Raw genomic sequence first — 27222 nt, forward strand, 5'->3', positions numbered from 1 at the left:
TTTAGTGAGTAGCCTCCTCCATTCAGATATTTGAACGTATGTTCCCCTATAACTGTCAGGGATGCTCCTGTATCCACCTCCATTCGAATGGGTTTCCCATTGACTTCCACTGTCATGTAGATTGGCTCTGTTTTACCCATTTTTAAGTTGTGTAGTGAGTAAATATCTGACTCAGTTTCTTCTGGTTCCACTATTATGTGGATTTCATGATTTTTACCTTTCTGCTTAATGTTTTGTCTTAATCTGTCTTTACAATATCACATAATGTGCCCATTATGAGGGCAGTAAAAACACTCAATTCTTTTAAACTGTCGTGTGCTTGCAGGCTATCTGGTTCCATTTCTGCTGTTATTATTGTGGGTTTTCTCTGTTAACTCATTACTTTTTGCTGGTCAGTTAATGGTGGCTCTTTCCCTCCTTTCTGTGGAGCCCTATGCTTCCGCGCCATTTCTAACCAGTGCTTCCCCATGTGAAGGACGACCCATGTTGTGCTCCCTTGATTGCTTCTGACTCCCTGACTGCGTCTCCACTGCGAGCACCAACTCCAGCGCCTTGCTGAAGTCTAAATTCATTTCTGACAACAACCTTTTTTGAATGGCGATTTCATTAATCCCACATACACTAATCGGATTCTTAACATGTCATTAATTGACGTTCCGAACTCTCAGTGCTCTGTCAGTTGTTTTAAGGCTGCTACATAGCAAACGACTGTCTCTCCAGGGGCGCAACCCCTCGAATTAAATTTAAAACGCTGCGTTGTTACCAAGGGTTTCAGTTGAAAGTGGCTTTTCACAAGATTTACCAATTCATCAAAGCTCTTGGAACCTGGGACATTGGGTGTCATTAGACTATAAATCAGGCCGTATGTTTTACTGCCACATGCTGATAAGAGGATTGCCCACCTCTTCTCTTCCCCCGATATGTCGTTGGCTAAAAAGAAGAACATAATGTTCTATAAAATTATTAAAGTTCTATAATGTGACCAGTCATCGGTGGTCTGATCAAACAGTTTGACACGGCCAAACTGTGGCATACTGGAGGGAGATAACTTTGACGACTATGATGAAGGCTATATTTACAATCGCCTTGCAAGGTATGGCTAGTTTATTTCTGTTTAATTTCCGCGGCTTTCTTTGGTATCGTCAACTGGTTGTGTTTTGCCTCATCGCCAGTTGTTATGTTCCTTCTGTCAGGGTCGTTTTGCTCAGTGAACACGGCTGCACACCTATCTGCTGGTGAGTGAGTTGGTAAACAAGATACTGCAGACGCAGAGACCAATGTAAGATGAAGCACATGCTGTTTGTTAACATAAATAACAGAGCACTAACACATGTGTGCTTCTCAAACCAGGCCCTATTCTAAACTACAGATTAACATTGTAGCCCACGCTATTGGGTAATAAAATCACGTGGTCAATCTGCTCACGTTATTTTAAAGGTGTATTGCACCTCAGATTACCACAGAAAGGTAAATGAACTAAATTAATGGAATTGGCTGATAAATTATAATTAGGATTACCTGCAGGGTTAAGGAAATCAGGCATAATTAAAGGTATAGCACAGCATTTGAAATTGGAGGGAATACCCGAGAGACCGAGTTCTCCAAGGGGTGGGTCATTGGAATGGGCTCAACTTCACTTGCAACTGAAAAAATTGGAAATAAAGGCAACAGAAAAAGAAAAGGAAAGAGAAGGATCATTTCAGAGGGAGTTAGAAATGGCAAGGTTAGAAAGGCAGGAAAGAGAAAAAGAAAGAGAGAATTCCAGCTTAAACTGCTGTCAGTTAAAAAAGAGACACTAGAAGGGGTGGAAGGATTTATTTCCAGATCAGAACCCAGTGGGGAGATGTTTAAATTTGTACAAGCTCTTCCAAAATTTGAAGAAAGAGATGTTGCAGTATTCTTTATTTCATTTGAAAAGAAAGCTAAACAGATGAAATGGGCACAGGAAAACTGGACATTAGTGCTACAATCCAGGTTGGTGGGTAGAGCACAGGAGGTTTATGCTTCACTGTCAGAAGAAATGTCAGTGAACTATGATGTGGTAAAAAAGGCTATTTTGAGTGTATATGAGTTGGTTCCTGAGGCACACAGGCAGAAGTTTAGGAATATGAGAAAACAGCCTGGGCAAACTTATATTGAGCTTGACAGAGTAAAACAAAGTAATTTTGACCAGTGGATATGGGCGTTAAAGACAGAAATGACATATGCAGCTCTTAGAGAAGCAATTCTTTTGGAAGAATTTAAAGACTCAGTTCCTTCGGCAGTGAGAACTCATGTCAAGGAACAGAGGGTTGAAATGGTAAGACAAGCAGCAGAGATAGCTGATGATTGAGTTCAACCCTTTCTTTTGTCACTCTTTTAAATCAGAAAAAGATAGAGAGTGGGAAGGTGAAAGGAAGGTGGGTATTCAGGGAAGCGAAGGAGTAGGTGGAAATTCCCAGGAAGTTTTTTCTCAGAATAAAAAGGAAGGTGCTGAGGGTAGATGTGACACTCGAAAATTGAGGTGTTTTCATTGCAATAAAGTTGGACACATGAAGTCAGTGTGTTGGGAATTACAGGGAAAACCGGTTGGGATTATTGGGATGCAGAAAAACTCTAGAAGTAAAAGCACTGTGGGTTCTGAGGTTCAGGCACAGGAAAAACCAGTGGTTTGTTTGCAGGTAAAACAGGAAGAATCAGTGATAGGTAAACAAGTGGGAACGTGTTCACAATTTGCCCAAGAGAATTCTGAGGAGCAGGTTGCAGAAATGTTTAAAGATTTTGTATGTGAAGGGAAAGTCTTTCCATGTGTACAGGGTGGAGTAGGTAAAAATGTTAAAACTTTAAAAGAGACAGGGGCTAGTCAATCCTTAATGTTGTGGGATAGTGACATTTGTTGTTCTGAGGGAGTATTATAGGAGCAGGTGATGATAAGTGGAGTTAATGGAGATGCCAAGCCCATTCCATCGTGGAAGGTAAATTTAAAGAGTAAGTGGAAAACAAGTGAGGTGATTGTTGGAGTAGTGGAAAAATTTCCTATTACAGGGCTTCAATTTATTTTAGGTAATGATATAGCTGGGTCTCAGATGTGGGTGATGCCTATGATAGTTGAACGCCTGTAGAAGTGTTTTCAACAGAAGTGTTGCAGAGAGAGCATCCTGGATTGTTTCCAGATTGTGTGATAATAAGATCACAGGCTCACAAGAAGAACAGGAAGTTAAAAGGCAAAGAGAAGGTATGGAAGTCCAATTAGCTGACATTGTGTTTAATATGATTTTTCAGGAAGAAAGAACTGAGGACAGTGCAGCTGAAGTGTTTAACTCAAGGCAGTTGGTGGAGTTTCAGTAAAAGGATTCACAAATAAGACAATTGTATCAGATGGCCTACTCAGAAACAGAGACAGAATGTATTCCAGTACCTTAAGGGTAATGTTTTAATGAGAAAATGGTGGCCTTATCATGTTTAATGGTCTTGGGGGCCATCTCAGGATGTGCAGAACGCACAGCTGGGCTGGAGAGAGTGAATGTGTGTTAGGGTGGTGTTTAAATATGGCGCTCGGACCTTCGACACCATTAGGTAACAGTGGGGTGGGCGAGTCGGTTTCTGACCCACCCGCCATGTGACTTGGAGAGATGCTCACCTATTCATAATTAGTTAGCCTCAAAACGTGAAATTGGGTGTGATTTCCCACCACTCCGACCAGTAGGAAACACACTGCAAAACCTGCCCGCCATGGCACTTAGGGCAAAATTTTCAATTTTTGAAACTAAGAGTTTTATCTGTGCTTATTTTCCCCCCATAGCAAATCAAATCAATGGGAAGAGTCCGTGATAGTGCTGAGTACAACTGACAGAGTGAAATATGTGGCAAGATGACCTTTTCTCGTTCCTTCAGCTTTGTTTCATGTTCAGTTTGTTCAGAAATTGTGGTAGCACGAGATCTAAAGAGGAAACAAAAACATTATGTAAACTTTAGAAAATCATTCGTGCGACCAAACTTGAAATGTTGGGTACAGTTCTGGTCATCATCGTACAAAAGTATTATTGCAGCTACGGAAAGGTTATGGTAAAGAGCAGGCAGAATGATTGAGGGGATGGAGGAATAGGATCGTTATGATCATACATGGAAATTGGGCATAGAGATGATGTGATTGCTGCTTTTTGGATTCTAAAGGCCCAGAACAATGTGGAGGATGACAAATGGTTTCACCTTGTCCAGAACAGCAGAACCAGAGGATGACCAAGGCCTGCCTTTGAAGGGAGGGAATTAAAATCTGTAGAAGCAGTATTTCATTGAGTGAGCAGTCAATCTAGAGAGATGGTGAAAGCTGTCAGTGTTGATTCATTCAAATGCGAATTAGAGAAATATCATGGTGTATTATATATATGAGTAACTGGAGATGTGTCATGTAGTGAGTGGAGCCTATTTGGGAGGAACATGTGATTTTAGACCTATGGTTCTCCAAGCTCTCCACCACTGGAGATTCTCCTTACCTCCTGAGCAGAATTTTCAGGTTGGCGGGCAGCCACGGTCAGCGGTCCATTCCCGGTTGGCGGGCAGCCACGGTCAGCGGTCCATTCCCGGTTGGCGAGCAGCCACGGTCAGCGGTCCATTCCCGGTTGGCGGGCAGCCATGGTCAGCGGTCCATTCCCGGTTGGCGAGCAGCCACGGTCAGCGGTCCATTCCCGGTTGGCGGGCAGCCACGGTCAGCGGTCCATTCCCGGTTGGCGAGCAGCCACGGTCAGTGGTCCATTCCCGGTTGGCGGGCAGCCACGGTCAGCGGTCCATTCCCGGTTGGCGGGCAGCCACGGTCAGTGGTCCATTCCCGGTTGGCGGGCAGCCACGGTCAGCGGTCCATTCCCGGTTGGCGAGCAGCCACGGTCAGCGGTCCATTCCCGGTTGGCGAGCAGCCACGGTCAGCGGACCATTCCCGGTTGGCGGGCAGCCACGGTCAGCGGTCCATTCCCGGTTGGCGAGCAGCCACGGTCAGCGGTCCATTCCCGGTTGGCGAGCAGCCACGGTCAGCGGTCCATTCCCCGGCCGCTCCTGGGCCCAGCCAATTAACAGGCAGCCGGCATGAAACACGCACTGAAGGGCTCAGCGCTGCCGGGGCGGGAGTGGGAGGAGGTCAAGCGCTGAAGTCGGCGCGGGCGAGCGTGGAAGGAAAGCTCCCTGAAGGCAGAGTGCTGCCTCAGGGAGCTGACAAATTTAAAATCAATAAAAACAATTTAAAATCGGGGAAAAATGGACACTTGGCAGAATGAGACACCTCAACATACAGATGATGGAACTTTTTTCAAAACATTTTAATCTTTTTTAAAATTAATCACAGAAACCTCACCTGCCCTTGGATGAGGTTTCCTCAGAAATACAAAGGCAGATTTGCCCGCCCGCCAACTGTAATGTTGGGCGAGCAGCAAAAAATTGCCGTCAATTGCTATTGTAATGGCCTTAATAGGCCTCTTAATGTCAGCGGGCTGCTGCCAATCAAAATGTCGCGTGAGTGTGCAATGATGTCGGGACGCTCGCCCAATGTCATCGCGCCATTTTACACTCAAGCGTGTTGGGTGCCCGCCCGCATGCCAAGTGGAAAATTCTACCCCATGCCACAGTCTGTTGTAAACTCATCGATAGAGATTGATCACTGTGAATGGTCAATAACTCTATTAACATTATATCATGGGATTACCACAATAGGAGAAGGTGAACGAGGTAAACCTTGGGGTAGAATCTTCCAGTCTCTCCTGTGGTGATTCAAATGGTGGGGGGGTGGGGGTGGGGGTGGGGGTGTGGTCAATGCGACAGGAGTTGAAAAATCAGTTTCCTGCCAGTGTAAAATGACGCTGGGAACTTGCTCTCTGGCCCACCAGGGCAGGTTCTCATTCCCATCAGAGGCCGGCATGAAACCATTTCTCATTCCGTTAATAGAATGCAGATGAAGCCCTGATCGGAATCGTTCCCCCCACCCCACCACCATCCCATTGTCCAGAATACGTCTGGACCAACGTGACCTGGAGATGCCAGGACTTACCTGAAGAAGGCCTGGGGCAGCCTGCGGAGATCAGGAGGCCCCTGGTGACCGTGGATTCTGGGACACGGAGTAGTGAGTGAGTGGAGCACCTAGCATCTTCAAGCCTCAGTGTGTTCCAGGAGGTCCACCTTCTATCTTCAACAGTGGCTCAGTTGGTGTCTGTGCGCCTTTTAAATATGTGTCTGGATATGATGGTGGGCACAAGCCATCCAGTCCATCCTGCTGCGTAAAACGCCGGGAAACCACGACTGCATAATTAATGAGGCCAACATAGCGTGATACAGTGTGAATTCCCACCGGCCTTCGCAATGGGAAATACTCCCGGTTCCCACTCCTGGAATGCAAAATTTCACCCTTGGCCTTTTCTCATCCAATAATTTTAACCTCTGTAAAGAAACAAAAATGAATGTTGCCTTAATGCAGCAAGAGTGTTTTAAATTACACAGACATGTTTTACTAAACAAACTAGATTATTTGATCCTGTGAGATTGAATAGGGTAATTTTCTGCATCACAGATATTCCTCTTAATGTACTTAAATCATCCTAAAGATAATGGCACTGCGTCAGACAATCAGTTGATTCATTCTGGTAGAGATCGGTGTAGCTGACAGAAATGTGGTTGTGAGTATGTACCTCATTCGTCAGAATAAAATTTTGCTGCAAGGTGGTGGTACACAGAAAATAAGACTAATCTGATTTTTTTTACTGAGTAGCTGCTCTCTCCAGCAATGGGATTTCTATAGATCCCCACTCCGAAACTGTTCACTGAGCAGTTTTGCAAAGGACCTGAGGTGTCACAATGACTTTGCACTTTGAAAGGCACCATTGTTTATATTGTGGCATTAAATGTCATCTGTCAGGATCTGCTGTTGTGTTAGCTGTATCTGTTGTGTATCTTCAAGGTGTCTTCCAACACACTGTAACTATCTCATCATTGAACTCAGCCACTTCCCTCCCCTCTCCTCCCCTGAAGGAGTTAACTCCTTGCTAGGTACAGTTGCACCCCTCTCCATTATTGCTATCATTGGCCATTATTCTATTGTGAGTCATGACACAAAGGGTTTGCAGGCTGTTCAACCACATGGTGCATCAGAGTTTAGTTGATTATTCGCTTAAGTGTGGGAGCTATGGTCCAAAACCCAGGGACAAGGTAACTAACTGATGACTTCAAAATCAACTAACTTCAGATCAAGCAGCAACAAAACTTGAGATCATTGTGGTCTTTCTGGCTGACTGACTAACTGTGTGGATCCACTGATCCTGTGGGGACCCATGAGGATGTGTGTAATTACTATTGCAATCATGAAGCCAGTGGCATATATATGAATATATGGAGGCAGTGGCATAGTGGTATTGTCACTGGACTAGAATTCCCGAGATCATGCGTAATGCTCTAAGGACCCGGTTTGGCAGATGGTAAAATTTGAATTCAAGAAAATAATCTGGAATTAAAAGTCTGATGATAACCATGAAACCATCGCCAATTGTCTTAAAAACCCATCTGGTTCACTAATGTCCTTTAGGGAAGGAAATCTGCTGTCTTTACCTGGTCTGGCCTACATGTAACTCCAGACCCACAGCAATGTGGCTGACTCTTAAATGCTCTCTGAACAAGGGCAATTAGGGATGCAATATAAATGCTGACTTAGCCAATGGTGCCCACATCCCATTAATTCATAAAAATAAACTACTTACAGATTTTTAATTTCTCAGGGAATCAAGGAATATGGGGAGTGGCAGGGGGGAGGCGGTGGGTGGAGATCAGCCCATGATCGTATTGAATGGTGAAGCAGGCTGGTCGGGCTGAATGGTCTTCTCCTGTTTCTTATGTTCTTATGGTCAAACATAGGGAGAGACCTTGTGGAGCACAGTGGTATCCTTTGCTGAATAAAGGTACTTTCACTGGGACTAAACGTAGGAACATGGTTTCATCCCAACTGCATTCAATATTGATGGGTTTATTAACACTGTCAGTTTATTATTTTTTTTGTACTTATCTGGGCTGAACACAAGTCTGGTATTAACACAGTAAATGGGGATAATTTTTGCCATAAGATAAAGCCATATATAGTGCATGGGACAGATATGTTATACAATATTGTTTCAAAATTATCCCAACCAGTATTGTGATTTAAGAGGTTCTTCACACTCACTCACCACGTTGGAGAATCTCTGAAGATCTCCAAACAATTGATGCAGTGGCAGTTTTGTGCATTATGTCTGAGATTTGATTTGGGGGTAGGGATCCCACGGCACACTGTTCCAAGAAAAATGTGATTCCTATCTGTTTATTTGGTGCATTTTTGAGTTGACCTTTCCATGCTTGCTATTGTGGTGTCTCCTCACGTGCCAGAATGACCAAGTTGGAAAATGACCCGTTTAGTATGTCAGGATAATTTAGATGGTCTGCTGGAAACAGTAAGAAAGGCAGTGCATTCCTTCTCATTGTGCCAAGACTTAGGAACCTTGACTATTTGCTGATCCAGGACATTGAGATATGCCAAGCTGATAGAGTGGACAGCGCTAGAACCCATCACTGATTGCTTCATGCATTTGAGGGCCTACTCGTGTGACTGCTCTGCAGTTTCTGATTTGGCCTGAGAATTACAGAGCTAAACTACTGAGTCCTTTTTAATGCCTCTGGATTCAAAGAAACTATTGCAATGTTAAAACACCACCTGGTTTTCAATTATTTAAAGAACGTAGTTTTTTATTCTTATTCCTCCTGCATAATGCAGAAATGGGAGGGAAAAAACACTATAGCAACCCATCCAGAACATTCTGTCCTTTAAGCTGTTTTATACCATAAGAAACCTGCGCTTGTATCACCAATTTCTCAAACACAAGCCACATACAGCTGGCTGCAACATCAAAATCAGCTGCCAGTTTCGCAAAGAGCAGCAGCCAAGAGGCCTCAGAGTGTAGAGTCAAAGGTATTGTATTTATCATATAAAAGCAGCCTTTGATGATATGCTTGCACCAATTTAATCATTCTTTGGCCCTGATTTAATTTCTGTGGTGCTTTTTTCCTACTGAACACATGCAAAGTTTTAAAAATAAATGAAAAATCAGCAACAATTCCTTTACAGCCCCCTGCTCACAATATAAGAAATGTGTCCTGAAAATACTCAAGATACATACATGGTGAACCATCATATCTAGAGGCACTGTATATCTATTGGAAGGATATGTTGATGAGGTGAGATGAAGAAGTGTGAGGAGGATCACTGGATTTGTTTGACTGAATGGCCTGTTTCAATGCTGTAAAAACGCCACAATTTTATACACTATGTACAACAGTCACTCACTGCAGAACCACTGGTGTTTTGCAGAAACCAGGAACTAGTAACACATGCAGTAGATTAACTTTCCCCCTGAAAACACCTTAAAGTGAGATTACGTGGAGTGCAGGAGCATCTAGTCAACTGAAACTAACTTTATAAAGTTTCTTGGAAGGTGAATAAATTTGCCAGCACAACCCTGATGTGTCCTTCCAAATAACTCATTTTAGCTTCACACCGTGTGATAGTAGATTCGAGAACTTGATGCATTTTACAAGAATGCATAAGAATTATATACTCAGAGGTTAACCTTGTGCACACGCTAATTGTTGTGCCCTTTTAATCTCCGTGTCAGTCAAGTTTCCAATGAAGCATTATTACTGAAGTGAGATGCTGTGCAGTGATATATACCAACTCTCAGCAACTTCCCCCAGTCCTGTCAACATTTGCAGACCAAACCTAACATGTTGTTTTACAGGCTGAGGCACTTTGTATTGAATCACCCCAGACTGTTCCAGATCTTGCTTGATGCTTTTATAAAGCCACAAAAAATAGTATGTGGAAATGTTTGCACACAACCAAAGTTTTTAAAAATTCTTTCATAGGATCTGGGCATCGCTGGCTAGACCAGGATTTGTTGCCCATCCCTAATTGCCCTTGAGAAGGTGGTGGCAAGCCACTTTCTTGAACCGCTGAACTCCATTTGATGTTTCTATAATGGTTTGGTACAACTGAGTGGCTTGTTAGACCATTTCTGAGGGCAGTGAAGAGTCAACACATTGCTGTGAGGTCTAGAGTCACATGTAGGCCAGACCAGGTAAGGACAGCAGATTTCCTTCCTTAAAGGAAGTTAGTGAATCGGATGGGTTTTACAACAATCAATGATCGTTTCATGGTCACTGTTACTGAGACTAGCTTTCAATTCCAGATTGAAGCCAGCTGTCATGGTGGAATTTGAATTTGTGTCCCCAAAGCTGCCTGTGAAATAAAGCACCTTAAACATTCATATCTGGCCCCACCTCACAAAGCCTGGGCCTCTGGATTACTAGCCCAGTGACATTACCACTTAGCCACTATCTTCCCCAGTTGTGAATATCCTTGGAGCAATAGTTTGTGCGTGTTCATGGGGATGGGGCGAATATAGAGGTACACATCGTCTTGGCATTTGGTTGTAGCTAGTGAAGGGGACCCAGAGCTTTGAGAGTACCCCAGGAATTGTTGACATTACAGTGTGTGCATGTTGCAAATTTTGGGTCTGCCTCAGATCTTGGGTTGAATCACGTTAGCACTTTCTCTTGTTTTGTGTTCAGGAGTATGCCCTTTTCTAACTATACACTAGTACAACTGTAATGTAACGAAAGGACCCTTTGTGCTCAGAACTGGACGTTCGTTGTGTTGTGTCTTCCGCACAAATACTGTAGACTCTGGAAATCTGAAAGAAAAAGAGAAAATGCAGGAAACACACAGCAAATCAGGTGGCACCTGTGGGGAGAGAAACAGGGTTAATGTGAAACGTAAACTCTGTTCCACTCCCTTCTTTAACTATTTTTGAAGGTGGACTGAGAAATACTTTGTGAGGTGGGGCCAGACATGAATGTTTAAGGTGCTTTATTTCACAGGCAGCAAATATATGTACAGAGTAACAGTCAAATAAATACCAGTAGCTTCACTTAATCTTGCTTTGTCCTCAAAAACACTGGTTAAATAATATAATAAAATATAAATATAAAGTAATAAAGTTTATGGGCCTCCCTTTCATGGACTCACTGTGTTGTTATGGGATTATCTTTCTCTCTAGACAACTTCTAAGTTTAAAACTGTCCTCCATTTAAATTCCTACTTTTGGACCCAAGTCTATTGTTTAAACCATTACTGCCAATTACCTCAAAGTGCTGTAAAATACCCCCAGCTCCCCAGGAATATATTGTGTCTTCAGTCCCTCGAAGATGCTCCAGCACCTCATCGCAGATTTACTGTTGCAAAAAAAAAAGCCATTTTTGTGTATTTCAGTCATACCTTGTCCCCTGACTGTCCACAATCTTCTACCTTGCATCAGATCGGACTGCACTCACTGGAGGTTTTCCATCCCGGCCCCACTGACTTCAGGTTTGCTTATAGTCTCCATGCTCAGTGCCACCTTCATATTTAGAACCCCCACATCCAACATCTGTCTGCACTGATATCAGAGCCGATGGATCTTCACCACCATGTCAAACAGGAAGCTCTGAGCGTTCAAAAAATAGTTAAAGGTATTGATGGATATGGAACCAAGCTGGGTAGATTCAGATCAACCATCTTTTTATTGAATGGTGGGACAGACTTGAGGAGCTGAATGGCCTGTTCCTGTTCCAACATTCCTGTGACTGTGTGAAGTGCTTAAGTTGATTTAGTAAGCTCAGTTGTGTATGCAAGGGACCAATTATGGGCCCTACAGGTGCCCATCGGACATTAGACTTCCCTTCGTCAATGCTCATCCCCTATCACCTCCACTTGATCCTCCTCAATTTTGCTGAATGATTCACTCTCCCTCTCAGATTCCCTGGAGGTGATTGTATGTGAGCTGCTGCTTGTAGGATCTGAGTGCCTGGATGCTCGCATAGCGTCCCAGCTCCCTGTTCCTCTCCATTAGGTGGGACATTGTCAAAGGAGGCAGCCACACAAAGAGAAAATGACAGCGTGTTAGTAAGGGATCTGCACAGCAGTGTTGTGCCCAATAACAAGACCAATAGTGCCATGCTGGGTCAGAGCAGAGGGGCCAGCGTGTCACTAAGTGAGCTTGACAGGCCAGCAAGAGGTTGGAGAAAACACAATTCATTGGGATGGCAGAAAGCTGACAACATTGTCCTTGACTGCACGCCTGTGATTAGCACTGCAGCATCCCCAGGGAAGCTGAGATAGGGCAGGTAACAACATTGTCCTTGACTGCACGCCTGTGATTAGCACTGCAGTATCCCCAAGGAAGCTGAGATAGGGCAGGTAACAACATTGTCCTTGACTGCACGCCTGTGATTAGCACTGCAGTATTCCCAGGGAAGCTGAGATAGGGCAGGTAGTCTCAGAACCTCAATATCTAAGCTACATTTACTCTTAGGAACAGGAGGAGGCCATTCAACTCCTTGAACCTGTTCCACCATTCACTCAGCTTATAGCTGGTCTGTACCTTAACTCTGTCGACCCACCTTTCCAACATACCTTTTAATACCCTTCTTCAACAAAAATATATTTATAACAAAAGCAAAATACAGTGGATGCTGGAAACCTGAAATAAAAACAGAAAATGCTGGAAATATCCTCCCTGTGAACAAGGAAACAACGTTAGTGTTTCAAGTCTGAGTCTTGATTAGAACTGGTAAAAGTTACAGATGTAACAGGTTTTTAAAATGTAACAGATTTTAGTTAAGTACAGAAGCAGTGGAAGGGGAGGAGGGGGAAATATAAAAGGGAAGGTCTATGATAGGGTGGAAGGCAGGAGAGATTAAATAACAAAAGGGTCAATGGTACAAAGCAAAAAGTGATAGTAATGGGACAAGTAATGAAACAAAAGATGAGGTCTGGAGGGGGTGGAAATGAGAAATAGCAGAATCATCATCAACACCTGGAGCAAAGATTAAGATCTGAAATTGTTGAACTCAGCATTGAGTTTGGAAGGCTGTAAAGTGCCTAATCGAACGATCTGGTGCTGTTGCTATAGCTTCTGTTGAGCTTGATGGGAACAGTGTAGGAGATTGAGGACAGCAGAGTGGGTGGATTGATGAATTAAATTGACAGGTGACTGAAAGCTCAGAGTGAACAGAGATGTTCCACAATGCAATCAGCCAGTCTGTGTTTGATCTACCCAACGTAGAACAATGCACAACATGAGCAGGGAATACAGAATTTAAGGTGGTAGATGTAAAGCGCTGTTTCACCTGGAAGCAGTGTTTGGGTGGTTTACCTCCTTCCTGGTTGGTGAAGCTGAATGAGGTAAAAGTACAGGTGTTGAATTTCCTGCACTTGCATGGAAAAATAGTGTGAAAAGTGGAGCAAATGTTGGGGGTAATTGTGTGGATCAGGTGCTGTGGAGACAATGGTCCCTTCAGAATGCTGAAAGGAGAGGACAGGGGAGGATGTGACATCATGCCACAGATGGTATAAATGGCAGAGGGTGATCCATTGAACATGGGGGCTGGTGAGGTGGAAGGTGAGGAGAAGGGGAACCCTATTGTGGTTCTGGGAGGGAGGGGAATTGGTGAGGGCAGAAGTGTGGGAAATGGGTCAGACATTGTTGTGAGTCCTATCCACCACAATAATGGGGACTTCTTGGTTAAGGAGAAAGGAAAGGTCAGAGTGACCTCTAGGTTAATTTTGATCACCTAGATGGGTCAGAAAGGGAATTCCCAGATTTCTTTTCCCCAAATTAGCCCAGGTTTTATCTGTAATTTTACTTCTCCCAGGTAATCACATTGTCTTGGGTGGGGTGGAGAGTGTATTTATTGTGATACACAGGGTATTGTAATTGTGTTGGACAGGCTGAATGAATCAGAGGGTCTTTACCTGTCTGTCATTGTTCTTATGTTCCTGCATGACCTCCTTCTGTGCTGTAAAATTTAATGTTTCTGCTTTTGCTGAACCTCACCCAACATTCAGACGTACAGCCTGTCCAGGCCAAGTCACTAGCTGGCGATCAGCAGTGGAAATCTTGGTTGATGTTTTCCACTCCTCCCTAGCATAAGGAAGACAGAGCCCAATTCGTGCCCTGTTGTCACTCACCTCCACCGAGTTCAGCAACATTAGCCCACCCTGGGGATTGAGCCTGGGATTGGGCCTCGCCTGTGTGGGTCAAGATCAGCAGTTGATGATGAATTCCCACTGAGATCTCAGGGTACTCACATTCACAGGGTGAGATATAATATTCTGAGTAAATACGACCTGACAGCTGTAATATAAAGAGGCTGCAACTCAGGACCAGATTCAAGTTCATTGTTTTAATCAAAAAAGTGATTCTTATGCAGAGCGAATGATGAAAATCAATTTCTTGTGTTGAGTTGGGGTTTGATTTTAATAGTTTTCATACATTGCTACGTTGTACAGTTCTTTAAGAGATCTCCAGTTTAGTGACCAAATCCCCTCCCAAGCCGTTCATTCTGCAGGAACTGATTATCACCCAATTGATTCAAACTGAAGTCTGCTGGCAGAAATCGCTGGTTCACAAGAATGCCTGGGAGTAAGTTGCATGGTCTGTCTTAAACCCAAAACACCAAAGGGAGGACTGGCGGAAAATTGGGGGATTTACACCTTGAAAACGTATATGCTGCGAATAGTTTAGTTACCACAAAGCCAAAGAGGCTAACTTGTAATTCAGTGCCTGTTTTATGAGGTCTTTTACTTTTCAGATCAAATGTCCATGTTCTTACTTGGCGCCCTTACCACACTGTACAACTGAAAATAAATCGGAAACTGTGGAACTAATGTAATCACAATGTATTATTTACACTAACACAAAGCTGGCAGTAGGTTTCGGGCTATAATTCATTTTTCATGTTCTCCTGACATTGATAAACTGCTGCTGTTTCAATCCCATAATTTATGACATCAGCAAAATTCCTATTAAATTACAATCTTGTTTTTCCATCTAACTATCGATTGTTTTCTGTTTAATCCCATCTGTCCAACTACATCCTGGGATTGTCATCGACAATGGATTCCATCGTAGCACAGTAAGAAAGCAAAGTGCTACTTTCAAAACTATCCAGAATGTTTAAACCAGTTCTATTCAGGATTAAAACCACAGGATAGGAGCTGACCTAAAGAGAACATTGTATCTCTGACTCTGAGCCATACTGTCTGTAGGCATGGCTCTCCAAAGAGGGAGCTGGATTTCAGAATCGGCCTCACTGGTCACTCCCTTTGAGTGAGTGAGAGAAAAAGGAAGCTGGCAGTCGAAGGCTAGGGAGCTGCCCAGCCTATAGATCACTGTGTTCCCAGTTTTGTAACCAAATGAGCAGGCAGTGAAAATGTGGATCCCGGTCAGCCAGCTTGGGCCCCGGTCAGCCAGCTTGGGCCCCGGTCAGCCAGCTTGGGCCCCGGTCAGCCAGCTTGGGTCCCGGTCAGTCAGCCGTGGATCCCGGTCAGCCAGCCGTGGATCCCAGTCAGCCAGCTTGGGCCCCGGTCAGCCAGCTTGGGTCCTGGTCAGCCAGCCGTGGATCCCGGTCAGCCAGCTATGACTGGTAGGAGGGGAGTTGCCGAAGGCAGTTCACGGCCAGGGTATATAATGTTTAGAGGCTGTGGACTGGAGCATAGGGCATTCTGTAGCTGAGAAACCCCAGTGCTCAACTGAAGGGTTTCCAGGGATGGGCTAGTGTCCAAGGTTTCTTGATCATGCTTAAAATAGTTTGAGAGTGACATTAGCCCAAATCTGAAAGATTTTCCCTGCTGAAGTAAGGTATTTACAGGGTATAGGATGGAAACTAAACTGTACCCAGCTGTGAAAAGATTTCCTTTTATTCATTCATGGGATGTGGGCATTGCTGCCTAGGGCAGCATTTATTGCCCATCCCCTAGTTGCCCTTGAGAAGGGTGGTGAGCTGCCTTCTTGAACCGCTGCAGTCCATGTAGTGTAGGTACACCCACAGTGCTGTTAGGAAGGGATTTCCAGGATTTTGACCCAGCGACAGTGAAGGAACGGCAATATATTTCTAAGTCAGGATGGTGAGTGACTTGGAGGGGAACTTCCAGGTGGTGGTGTTCCTTGCATCTGTTGCCCTTGTTCTTCCAAATAGTAGAGGTCACAGGTTTGGAAGGTGCTGTCGAAGGGAGCCTTGGTGAGTTCCTGCAGTGCGTCTTGTAGATGGTACACACTGCTGCTACTGTGCGTCATTGGTGGAGGGAGTGAATGTTTGTGGGTGTGGTGCCAATCAAGCGGGCTGCTTTGTCCTGGATGGTGTCAAGCTTCTTGAGTGTTGTGGGAGCTGCACTCATCCAGGCAAGTGGGAAGTATTCCATCACTCTCCTGACTTGTGTCTTGTAGATGGTGGACAGACTTTGGGAGTCAAGAATTTGCAGAATCCCCAGCCTCTGACCTGCTCTTGTAGCCACACTATTTATCTGGCCAGTCCAGTTCAGTTTCTGATCAATGGTAATCCCCCAGGATGCTGATGATGAGGGATTCAGTAATGGTAATGCCATTGAATGTCAAGGGGAGATGGTTAGATTCTCTCTTGTTGGAGATGGTCATTTCCTGGCACTTGTTTGGTGCGAATGTTACTTGCCACTTAGCCCAGCCTGAATATTGTCCAGATGTGTGATTGTCTACACCTCAGTGCTATATTCAAGTGGCACAAAATTCTCTTCACTGTATGTTTACATTCAGTTCCAGTTACCATCTCACAGAACCAGTTCCAATGCAGTGGATTGAGATTTTCAGAAAACAGACCCCTTTCAAGTTTTCCCTCAATGCTTTCTGAAAGTACCATAGCTGTCATTTGGGAGGGGATGTAGACGGTCTGGGGACATTAATGGTTATCACTCAATCTAAGCCTTGGGTTTGAATAACTGCAGTGTGTTTACATCAATCTGAGCTGATCACGGTTCGAGTAATCTTTGATAATCACTGTTTCCCCTGCTGTGAAGCATTGTAAACTGGCTGGCCGTTTATCACCATAAAGCTCCAGCGAAAAATATCACATCAGGCTTACTGAGAATGGGTGGCAACTGACAAACAGGCTCTCTCCTGAGGCACAGTATCTCTCCAACAATCCTGCAACCTCTGAGCAGTATGCTGGAGTGAGTTTAGATTGAGCTCAGTGCCCTGTTGTGAGGCTTGAGTAACCTTCTGACTCAGGGATAAGAGCAGCAAGCCAGAGGCTCATCTGAAAGAGGTCGTCAAGGCTTTCAATCCATGTGCATGTTACTGAATATATTATACGAATGAGCATTATCTTTATACCTCGAGATGAATCATTAATCCTTTTCTCCTCAAATGGTCATTTCTATGATGATGGCAGAAGAGCAGAGAATGTGCCAACAATCAACGAAGTAAACATGTGGCTAAAGCAGTGGTGTGGGAAAGAGGGGTTCCATTTCGTGGGGCACTGGCATCAGTATTGGAACAGGAGGGATCTGTATCGTTGGGATGGTCTCCACCTGAACCGATCTGGGACCAATGTTCTAGCGAAAAGGGTAAATAAGGTGGTCAACAGGACTTTAAACTAGAAAGTGGGGGGGAAGGGAAGGGTAAAACTCCAAGAAGTATGACTAATGGGAAACAAAGCAGCAGGTTAGCGTGTGGGGGGGTGGATTCAACTTCATGGAAAATTATGAAAAAACTGAAAAGAAAGAGAGCCCAGGAGAGGCTATTAAAGTCTCCAGAACACAAAATAGGACAGAGTGTTTGAAAAGGACTAGGAATCTAACTTCAAGCACATCAGATAAAGGGACGACAATGAGAAGGGGGACGGGAAATACAGGACTGAAGGTGTTGTATCTGAATGCACGCAGTATACGAAATAAGGTAAATGAGCTTGTGGCGCAGATTGAAATTGGCAGTTATGATGTGGTGGGCATCACGGAGACATGGCTGCAAGGGGATCAGGACTGGGAGCTAAATATCCAAGGATATACATCCTATCGAAAAGATAGGCAGGTTGGCAGAGGGGGTGGGGTTGCTTTGTTAGTAAGAAATGAAATTAAATCGATAGCAAGAAATGACGTAGGGTCAGATGATGTAGAATCTGTGTGGGTAGAGTTGAGGAACTGCAAAGGTAAAGAAACCATAATGGGAGTTGTGTACAGGCCTCCGAACAGTAGTCAGGATGTGGGGCACAAGATACACCAGGAGATAGAAAAGGTGTGTAAGAAAGGCAAGGTTACAGTGATCATGGGGGATTTCAATATGCAGGTAGACTGGGAAAATCAGGTAGGTAGTGGATCCCAAGAAAAGGAATTTGTGGAATGTTTACGAGATGGCTTTTTGGAGCAGTTTGTGGTGGAGCCCACTAGGGAACAGGCAATTCTAGATTTAGTGATGTGTAATGAGGCAGATTTGATAAGGGAGCTTAAGGTGAAGGAACCCTTAGGAGGAAGTGACCATAATATGATAGAATTTACCCTGCAATTTGAGAGAAAAAAGCTGGAATCAGATGTAACGGTATTACAGTTGAATAAAGGCAACTACAGAGGCATGAGGGAGGAGCTGGCCAGAATTGACTGGGAGATGAGCCTAGCAGGAAAGACAGTGGAACAGCAATGGCAGGAGTTTCTGGGAGTAATTTGGGAGACACATCAAAAATTCATCCCTAGGAAGAAGAAACATACTAAAGGGAGGACGAGGCAACCATGGCTGACAAGGGAAGTCAGGGACAGCATAAAAGCTAAAGAGAAAGCATACAATGCGGCGAAGAGCAGTGGGAAACCAGGGGATTGGGAAGCCTACAAAGACCAACAGGGGACAACTAAAAAAGAAATAAGGAGGGAGAAGATTAAATATGAGGGTAAACTAGCCAGTAATATAAAAGAAGATTGCAAAAGTTTTTTTAGATATATAAAGGGTAAGAGAGAGGCAAAAGTGGACATTGGGCCGCTGGAAAATGACGCTGGAGAAGTAGTAGTGGGGAACAAAGAAATGGTGGAGGAACTGAATAGGTACTTTACATCAGTCTTTACGGTGGAAGACACGAGTAACATCCCCAAAGTTCAAGAGAGTCAGGGGGCAGAGGTGAGTTTGTGGCCATTACCAAGGAGAAGGTGCTAGGAAAACTGAAAGGTCTGAAGGTGGATAAATCACCTGGACCAGATGGATTACACCCCAGAGTTCTGAAGGAGATAGCTGAAGAGATAGTGGAGGTGTTAGTGGTGATCTTTCAGGAATCACTGGAGTCAGAGAGGGTCCCAGAGGACTGGAAAATCGCTAATGTAACCCCCCTGTTTAAGAAGGGAGTGAGGCAAAAGATGGGAAATTACTGGCCGATTAGCCTGACCTCGGTCATTGGTAAGATTTTAGAGTCCATTATTAAGGATGAGATTTCAGAATACTTGGAAGTGCATGGTAAAATCGGGCAAAGTCAGCATGGTTTCAACAAGGGGAGGTCATGCCTGACAAATCTGTTAGAATTCTTTGAGGAGGTAATGAGCAGGTTAGACAAAGGAGAGCCAATGGATGTTATCTACTTGGACTTCCAGAAGGCCTTTGACAAGGTGCCGCACAGGAGGCCGCTCAGTAAGATAAGAGCCCATGGTGTTAGAGGCAAGGTACTAGCATGGATAGAAGATTGGCTGTCTGGCAGGAGGCAGAGAGTGGGGATAAGGGGGTCCTTCTCAGGATGGCGGCTGGTGACTAGTGGAATTCCGCAGGGGTCAGTGTTGGGACCACAGCTTTTCACTTTATAATTTAATGATCTAGATGAAGGAACTGAGGGCATCCTGGCTAAGTTTGCAGATGATACAAAGATAGGTGGAGGGACAAGTAGTATTGAGGAGGCGGGGAGGCTGCAGAAGGATTTGGACAGGTTAGGAGAATGGGTAAAGAAGTGGCAGATGGAATACAACGTGGGGAAGTGTGAGGTCATGCACTTTGGTAGGAAGAATAGAGGCATAGACTATTTTCTAAATGGGGAGAGAATTCAGAAATCTGGAGTGCAAAGGGACTTGGGAATCCTAGTCCAGGATTCTCTTAAGGTTAACTTGCAGGTTGAGTCGGTAGTTAGGAAGGCAAATGCAATGTTGGCATTTATTTCGAGAGGTCTAGAATATAAACGCAGGGATGTGCTGCTGAGGCTTTATAAGGCTCTGGTCAGACCACATTTAGAATATTGTGAGCAATTTTGGGCCCCGTATCTCAGGAAGGATGTGTTGGCCCTGGAGAGGGTCCAGAGGAGGTTCACAAGAACGATCCCAGGAATGAAAGGCTTAACATATGAGGAACGTTTGAGGACTCTGGGTCTATACTCGATGGAGTTTAGAAGGATGAGGGGGGGATCTGATTGAAACTTACAGAATACTGAAAGGCCTGGATAGAGTGGACGTGGGGAAGATGTTTCCGTTAGTAGGAGAGACTAGGACCCGAGGGCACAGCCTCAGAGTAAAGGGAAGACCTTTTAGAACAGTGATGAGGAGAGACTTCTTTAGCCAGAGAGTGATGAATCTATGGAATTCATTGCCACAGAAGATTGTGGAGGCCAGGTCATTGAGTGTCTTTAAGACCAGGATAGATAGGTTCTTGATTGGTAAGGGGATTAAAGGTTCCGGGGAGAAGGCGGGAGAATGGGGTTGAGAAACTTATCAGCCATGATTGAATGGCGGAGCAGACGCGATGGGCCGAATGGCCTAACTTTTGCTCCTATGTCTTATGGTCTTATAACAATCAGAACTGGAACTTTTCCCAAATCCAGTCTTTGAGTCACAGCTTTGTCAATACTGTCTGAAAACAGTGAACAGCAACAACCTGCATTCATCTCGTACCTTTAATGCAATAAAAACCGTCACAAGGTGCTTCACAGCAGCATTGAAGTTTGACACAGCGGAGCGGAGTTTTGGCTGGTCTCAAGCTTATGGAGGGTAGAATGTGGAGGGCTAGCCAGGAGTACGTTAGAATGATGAAGTCTAGAGGTAACAAAGGATGTGATGGTTTCAGCAACAGGTGTGCTGAGGCAGGAGTGCAGTTGGGCATGTTACAGAGTTGGAAACAGGTAGTCTTAGTGATAGTAGGAAGCTCATCCCAAAGTCAGATATGACACTAAGGTTACAGTCTGGTTCAGCCTCACGAAGTTACTGGGGAGAGGGATGGAGTCAGTGGCTAGGGAGCGGAGTTTGTGGTATGGAGTCGAAAATGGTTTCAATATTCCCAATATTTAATTGGAGGAAATTTCTGCTCATCCAGTACGGGATGTCAGATAAGCAATCTGATAATTTAGTAACAGTGGAGGAGTCAATAGAGGTGGTGGTGAGAATAGAGCTGGATGTCATCAGTGTACATGTGAAAACTAATGGTGTGTGTTCAGATGATATTGCTGAGAAGCATCATGTAGATGAGAAATAGGGGGCCAACGATTGACCCTTGGGGGACACCGGAGGTAGAATGCAGGAATGGGAAGAGAAACACTGATGGGATTCTCTGGCTATATTAGATAGATAAGAATAGAACCAGGCAAGAGCAGTCCGCTCCAGCTGGACAGCAGTGGAGAGACATTGGAAGAGGAGGATGTGGTCAACTGTGTCAAAGTCTGGAGACAGGTCAAGGAGAACAAGAAGGGAAAGTTTGCCTTTGTCACAGTCACACTGGATGTCATTTGTGCCTTTGATAAGAGCTGTTTTGGTACTGTGGCAGGAATGGATCCCTGATTGGAGGGATTTAAACATGGAGTTTCAGGAAAGTTGGACATGGGTTTGGGAGGTGGCAACATGTTCATGGACTTTGGAGAGGAAAGAAAGGGTGGAGATAGGCAGTAATTTGCAGGGACAGTGGGGACAAGGATTGTTTTTTTGAGGAGAAGGGTGACAGCAACTTTGAAGGAGGGAGGGACAGCACCTGAAGAGATTAACAATATTGGCTGATATGGGAGCTAGGAAGAGAAGCTAGGTTGTCAGTAGTTTAGTGGGGAGTTGAGGTAACAGGAACTCAGACAGCTCCTTGCCCCAGGGGCAGACAGCTCCTTGTGGCTCCTGGACTCAGTGTGACCGTTCGGATTGGGTGCAGGGAATGTCTGACCTGCAGTGCAAAACTTTGGGAATTGATAGAGTAATCTCACAATGATGATATCAGCAGAAACAAATTAACTCCTGATTCTCTGTTATAAAGCTCTGAAGAAGAGCCAAATGGACTTGAAGTGTTAACTCTTGTATCTCTGGCCACAAATGTTGTCAGACCTGATGTGTATTTCCAGCATTTTCTGTTTTTATTCCTGATACTCTGTGATTGTTTTTTTAAGGTAATGATTGACAAAACTGTGTGAGGGACTCATGGCTACATGATGTAAACTGAGTAATTTGCATTTTCCAAATCTTGTTCCTACTTGCAACAAACTTCAGAGGAATAAATAAGGATGGAATTGTTTTGTGATCTCTGTAATTGTTGGGGATGGAGAGTTTGGGAGTAAAGAATACAAATCTCTGGAAGGGAAGGAACAGTAATAAAGATTCACATGGGTTCAAGACTAGTAATTATCAAACATGCTGAGAGAACAGGAGGAGCAAATGGGGCAATAACCCTGTACTCTAGAGGAGGGGAGAGAAATATTGGGCGAATTTTATCTTTATGATCGCTGCTGTGAATCACTCCCGGGAAGTTTTACTAAATTACAGGCCATGTTGTTGCTGTTGTACCGGTTTCATTTGTTTTTAATTTATTGGCCAGCATTTATTGCCTTTGCTCAGGTGGCATCCAAGAGTCAAACACTTTGCTGTGGGTCTGGAGTCACATGGAGGCCAGACCAGGTGAGGACATTAGTGAACCAGATGGGTTTTTACAACAATCGGCAATGATTTCATTAGACTTTTAATTCCAATTTTTTTTTTATTGAATTCACTATCTGCATTTGAACCCGGGTCCCTGGGACATTAACCTGGGTATCTGGAATATGAGTGACAATACCACTACACCACCACACCACCACCTCCCCACATAGAAGCTGCTTTATTTTATACTTTTTTCTACAGTAAAATCCATCACCCTTCCTCCACTGCTTAATTTGTTGTGCTCACTTTGAATACTGTCACTCTTCCCATTATTCAACACTTGCACATGGTGTTGGGTATTATCAGCAAATGTTTATTATTATTCCAAAGTGCTTATTCCTCCAGCTTCTGTGAACAGCAAGGCACATGGATCAGACACCTTGAAAGAACCATTACTCAGCACCTGGGTGTGTCTCGGAAGTTGCTGCTGCCTGTAATTTCCTATTCATTCCACAGTATTCTTTAAAGAATAACTCCCATATGGAACTACCATGTCTAAAATCAAAGTCTGTTATCATAATTTAATATTCCCTTGTGTTTGACAACAATCTTAACAAATAAAATCGCAATCACAAAATTAAACAAGTGTAACTAAAAATCAGACTGTTTAAACCTTATTTATTTACCGTTGTGTAATTTTCTTTCACTTAAATTCATGTTTTTCAAGATTGTTCCCAGGATGCTGTAGAGGAAAACCCTGTGATTCCTGAAGACAGATAGGAGCGGGCCAGCAGCTGGACTTTACTTCTCCACAGCTTCTGATATCCAGACTCCAGAACGTGTTGTTGGAACCAAAATCAGGCTGCATATATGTGATCTTCACAAAAGCAACTGTGTAATGTCCCCTAGCCTGTACCATGAGCCAAAATGGAGCTTGTTTAAGAGCTGCATAGATTGTGGGAGCTTCCTGTAAGTAGTATTTGATGTTTCCTATTTTCAAAGAGTTTCTGGGCCAAAGGTTTCACTACAGTTATCACAACTGGAAGACACACTGATCCTTTCTAGTACATACACACAAATTATTGCATTTATAGTAAAACATATTCTGCTGGGAAAAACGTTATGGTAAGTGTGACTGCTACCAAAACTGCATTTGTTACTCCTACATACCCATCGCTCAGTTTTACTGCTCCTACTTCCTTACATTGTGCATAGCATCATTACTATATTCATGTTAATATTACACTTTAATTGTTACATAATCTAATGAGTGATAGATTTACTGGCTGTCATTTAATATTAACTGGATTCTCAGGCATTTTTAGAATCTGCAGACTTGTGCAACAAATTTCAATTTGTTACCATTTTCAGATACATATAGCGAGCAAATGAAGGAAGATACCATTTTTTATCTATCTTGTGAAATGTAAAGTTGCTGATAAATAAATTAAAAAGTTTATCATAAATCCTGGTGTTAAATCACTCGTCATCGGCATCTTTCCATCTACTTAAGATGATGAACACGCAGCGGATCTGTTGGGGATTGGGAAGCTTCATATGCTGCACTTTTGCTGATGGTTGAAGAGGTCCAACCACGAGTAGCAAGTTCTGCCACAAATGCTGCATTTGACGTGGTTATCTGGTGTTGTTGTGGGTTGCTTTTGGTGTTGGCGCCTGTGCCAAACCCCTCTAGCCACTAATCAATAGTGGCGCATATCAGCCTTTGGGTGATGTTACATTTCCCCCTGTTGCCAGGTGGTCATCTGACTCTACCTATCTCGCCATACAGAATACTGTTGGGTATGCAATCCAAATCACTGAGGAAATGTTTCAAAAGATCAGTACACATCAACTTTTAATTATTTCTCAGTGAACACATTTTCCATACGGTTTCATTGATCAGTGTTACACTTTAGACCAATCATTTTGTCAAATCCATGACCTCATCGATTTTGGTGGGTTTGGTGTGCTGCTTTGATAATGCTGCCTGTGTACTTCAGTTGATATATGTAGTGCAACAAGGGCTGGATCTTAAACTTTGTACAATGGTGTAAAATGTGTGAGAGCAAATTGGCAGCCTGTTCTCCATCTCTCCTCATTGTTATTTACACTTTTTAGTAGGGATCCCTCAATACCAAAATTTCCATCTTGTTCGAAATTCATCTAATCTTTTACTGTGATCTTAGTTATTTTACTGAGCCAAGTCCTGAGACACAATATTGCAAACAGTACATTGCTTCGTAATATCAGCAGGTGGTTGAATAGCAAACCAGAATACACGTCAAAGGCTATTTCTAAGTCTTTTGTTCTGCCAGAGGAACAGCTGGGGACCTCAGGCCTCTCTTCCAGGTTGCATTCCTAAAGTTCAGTGGTAGCATTCTTATCTCTCTGTTAGCAGGTCATGGGTTCAAGCCCCACTGCAGGATTTGAGCACATAATCTGGGCTGACACCTCTGAGCGAGTGCTGCGTCAGAGGTGCCATCTTTCAGCTCAGGCTTTAAACCGAAGCCCTGTCTGACCTCTCAGGTGAACTTTAAAGATCCCACGGCCACTGTTTCAAAATCAAGTAGGGAAGTTATCCATGGATGTCCTGGGCCAATATATATCCCCTGAACAGCATCACAAAAAACAAATGATCGATCATTTATCTAATTGCTGTTTGTGGGATCTTGCTGTGTACAAATTGGCTACTGCAATTGCCACAAAACAACAGTGACTACACTTCAGAAAGTATTTTGCTGACTGTGAAGCTCCTTTGAATAAAAACAAAAATACCTGGAAAAACTCAGCAAGTCTGACAGCATCTGCGGAGAGGGATACAGTTGACGTTTCGAGTCCGTATGACCCTTCATCAGAACTAAGACATACAGAAAATGTCCTGCGAATGTGAAAGGTGGGTATAAATGCAAGCTCTCTTTAAACAGAATCAGTCATTCCCAGTTATCTTACAGAAATGTGAATGTTAAGTGCCGATGTTAAAGCTTCTCGTTCCTTTCGCAAGACAGCCCCTATAATCTGCCTGTAGCCCCCTAAGGCAGGCAGCTAAGGTTCTGGGTTGACATTGCTGGCATGCCATGCCGATTGGGAAACCCTGGGTGTGCAGCCCTCCATCTGTCCATTAAAATGAATGGGTTGTCCCAGAGACACACACTTGGTGGGGTGAGGTAAACCCAAGAAACCAGTACTGACTGATTTATAAACTCACCCTGTGGCCTGCAAACATCACAAGACATCATCTCCATCTCTAAAAGAAAATAATTTAACCTGTTATCTAAATAGGGGTGTGTCTGCATTGAACATTAATTAATCCTTTTAGATGTTGTCTGTGTTTAGGAGTTTCTTGGAATGAAGCAAGGGTGTAGATTGCCAGTTGCAATGATCAGTTTTAAACTGATGTTAGCATCAAGCCCTGGGATAAAACTAAATGGCACTGGTGAGATAGTAAAGAAGCTAACTCAGTCACCAGTGGCATTATCACCACCCACTGGGTTGTTACAGCACCTGAGTAAAATTCCAAAGTCTTGTTTCAGATGTATGAAGTAACACGTGATAGTTGACTTGAGAATGTGCTAACAATGTGTTTGAAGTTTTCATAGGGAAATGCTAATCTCACCAGAGAGGCTGAGCGCAGCACCCTTCACGCCTGCAGCACTTGTGAGTTATAAGTGTGTTATAGTCGTAAAGGAGCCAGTCCCTGTGTCTGCGATCACAGTGTATTCCTCAAAGTTTGGAGATCCCTTTTAATCTGTTTTTATATATTGTCTGTTCATTTAAAACACTGCTGTACTATTCTATGACACATACAATTGCCATGACTTAAATTGACTGTCAAATCTATTATTTCCTACATCACAACTTCAGAAATGTTTTTAATTGTCATGAAACACTTTGGAATGTTCCGAGGTGGTGAAGGTACTAGGTGAATGCACTTCTTTGTCTTTCCTTTCCTTTTCAATGCCATCGTGTTTTTAGTGTCACCATGTTTTCTGTATACCAGTGACTTTCCAGTAAATAACCTTTGATCCATTTAATATTCTGCTGTGGTTTGAATATTTATCATTGCGCGGTTACAGCTTGTGCACCATGAATTACTGTCTGCTTGGATTAGTGAATAGTGAACTCCAGCTGTGAAAGTTATTACCTGTGCTGGTTGCAACTGATTTTGCCAATATATTTCCAATTGATATTTATTTAACCATCACCAAAACTGTACATCACCACAGTGTAGAAGGTGTGAAGGCGATGGATATAATGGCCTCTCCTCCCTCCATCAGATTTACAACAACAACTTGCATTTCAATGACACCTTTAACATACTAAAATAGCCCAGGGTGTTTCAAAGGAGCATCACCAATCAAAATTTGAAACCGAGCCATATAAGGAGATATTTGGTCAAAAAGGTAAGGTTCTAAAGGGTGTCCTAAAGAAGGGAAGGGTAGAGAGGAAATTCAGAGCTTAGGGCCCAGGCAGCTGAAGGCATGGCTGCCAATGGTGGAATAATTAAAATTGAAGTGCTTAAGAAACCAGAACTGGAGGAGCGCAGATACCTCAGAGGTTGTCGAACA

General features: G+C 43.7%; 1 protein-coding gene across 5 annotated transcripts in view; it reads left to right on the top strand.

Annotated features, from left to right (window-relative positions):
• The window catches only part of bbs9 (Bardet-Biedl syndrome 9), a 453250-nt gene extending 429005 nt beyond the window's left edge, over nucleotides 1-24245 (top strand). For 2 of the 5 annotated variants that reach the window (XM_078539785.1, XM_078539790.1), the window contains one exon: nucleotides 23385-24236. In XM_078539785.1, the coding sequence (XP_078395911.1) occupies nucleotides 23385-23437 (53 nt within the window). In that variant the 3' untranslated portion in view covers nucleotides 23438-24236. Of the gene's footprint in view, nucleotides 1-14421; nucleotides 14496-23384 lie in introns of all 5 variants that reach the window. The other 3 variants (XM_078539787.1, XM_078539791.1, XM_078539786.1) reach the window with 3 other exon arrangements.
• The last annotated feature ends 2977 nt before the right edge of the window (nucleotides 24246-27222 follow it).

The sequence above is a fragment of the Cetorhinus maximus genome, chromosome 4, assembly GCF_964194155.1.
Source record: "Cetorhinus maximus chromosome 4, sCetMax3.hap1.1, whole genome shotgun sequence".
Lineage (NCBI taxonomy): Eukaryota > Metazoa > Chordata > Chondrichthyes > Lamniformes > Cetorhinidae > Cetorhinus > Cetorhinus maximus.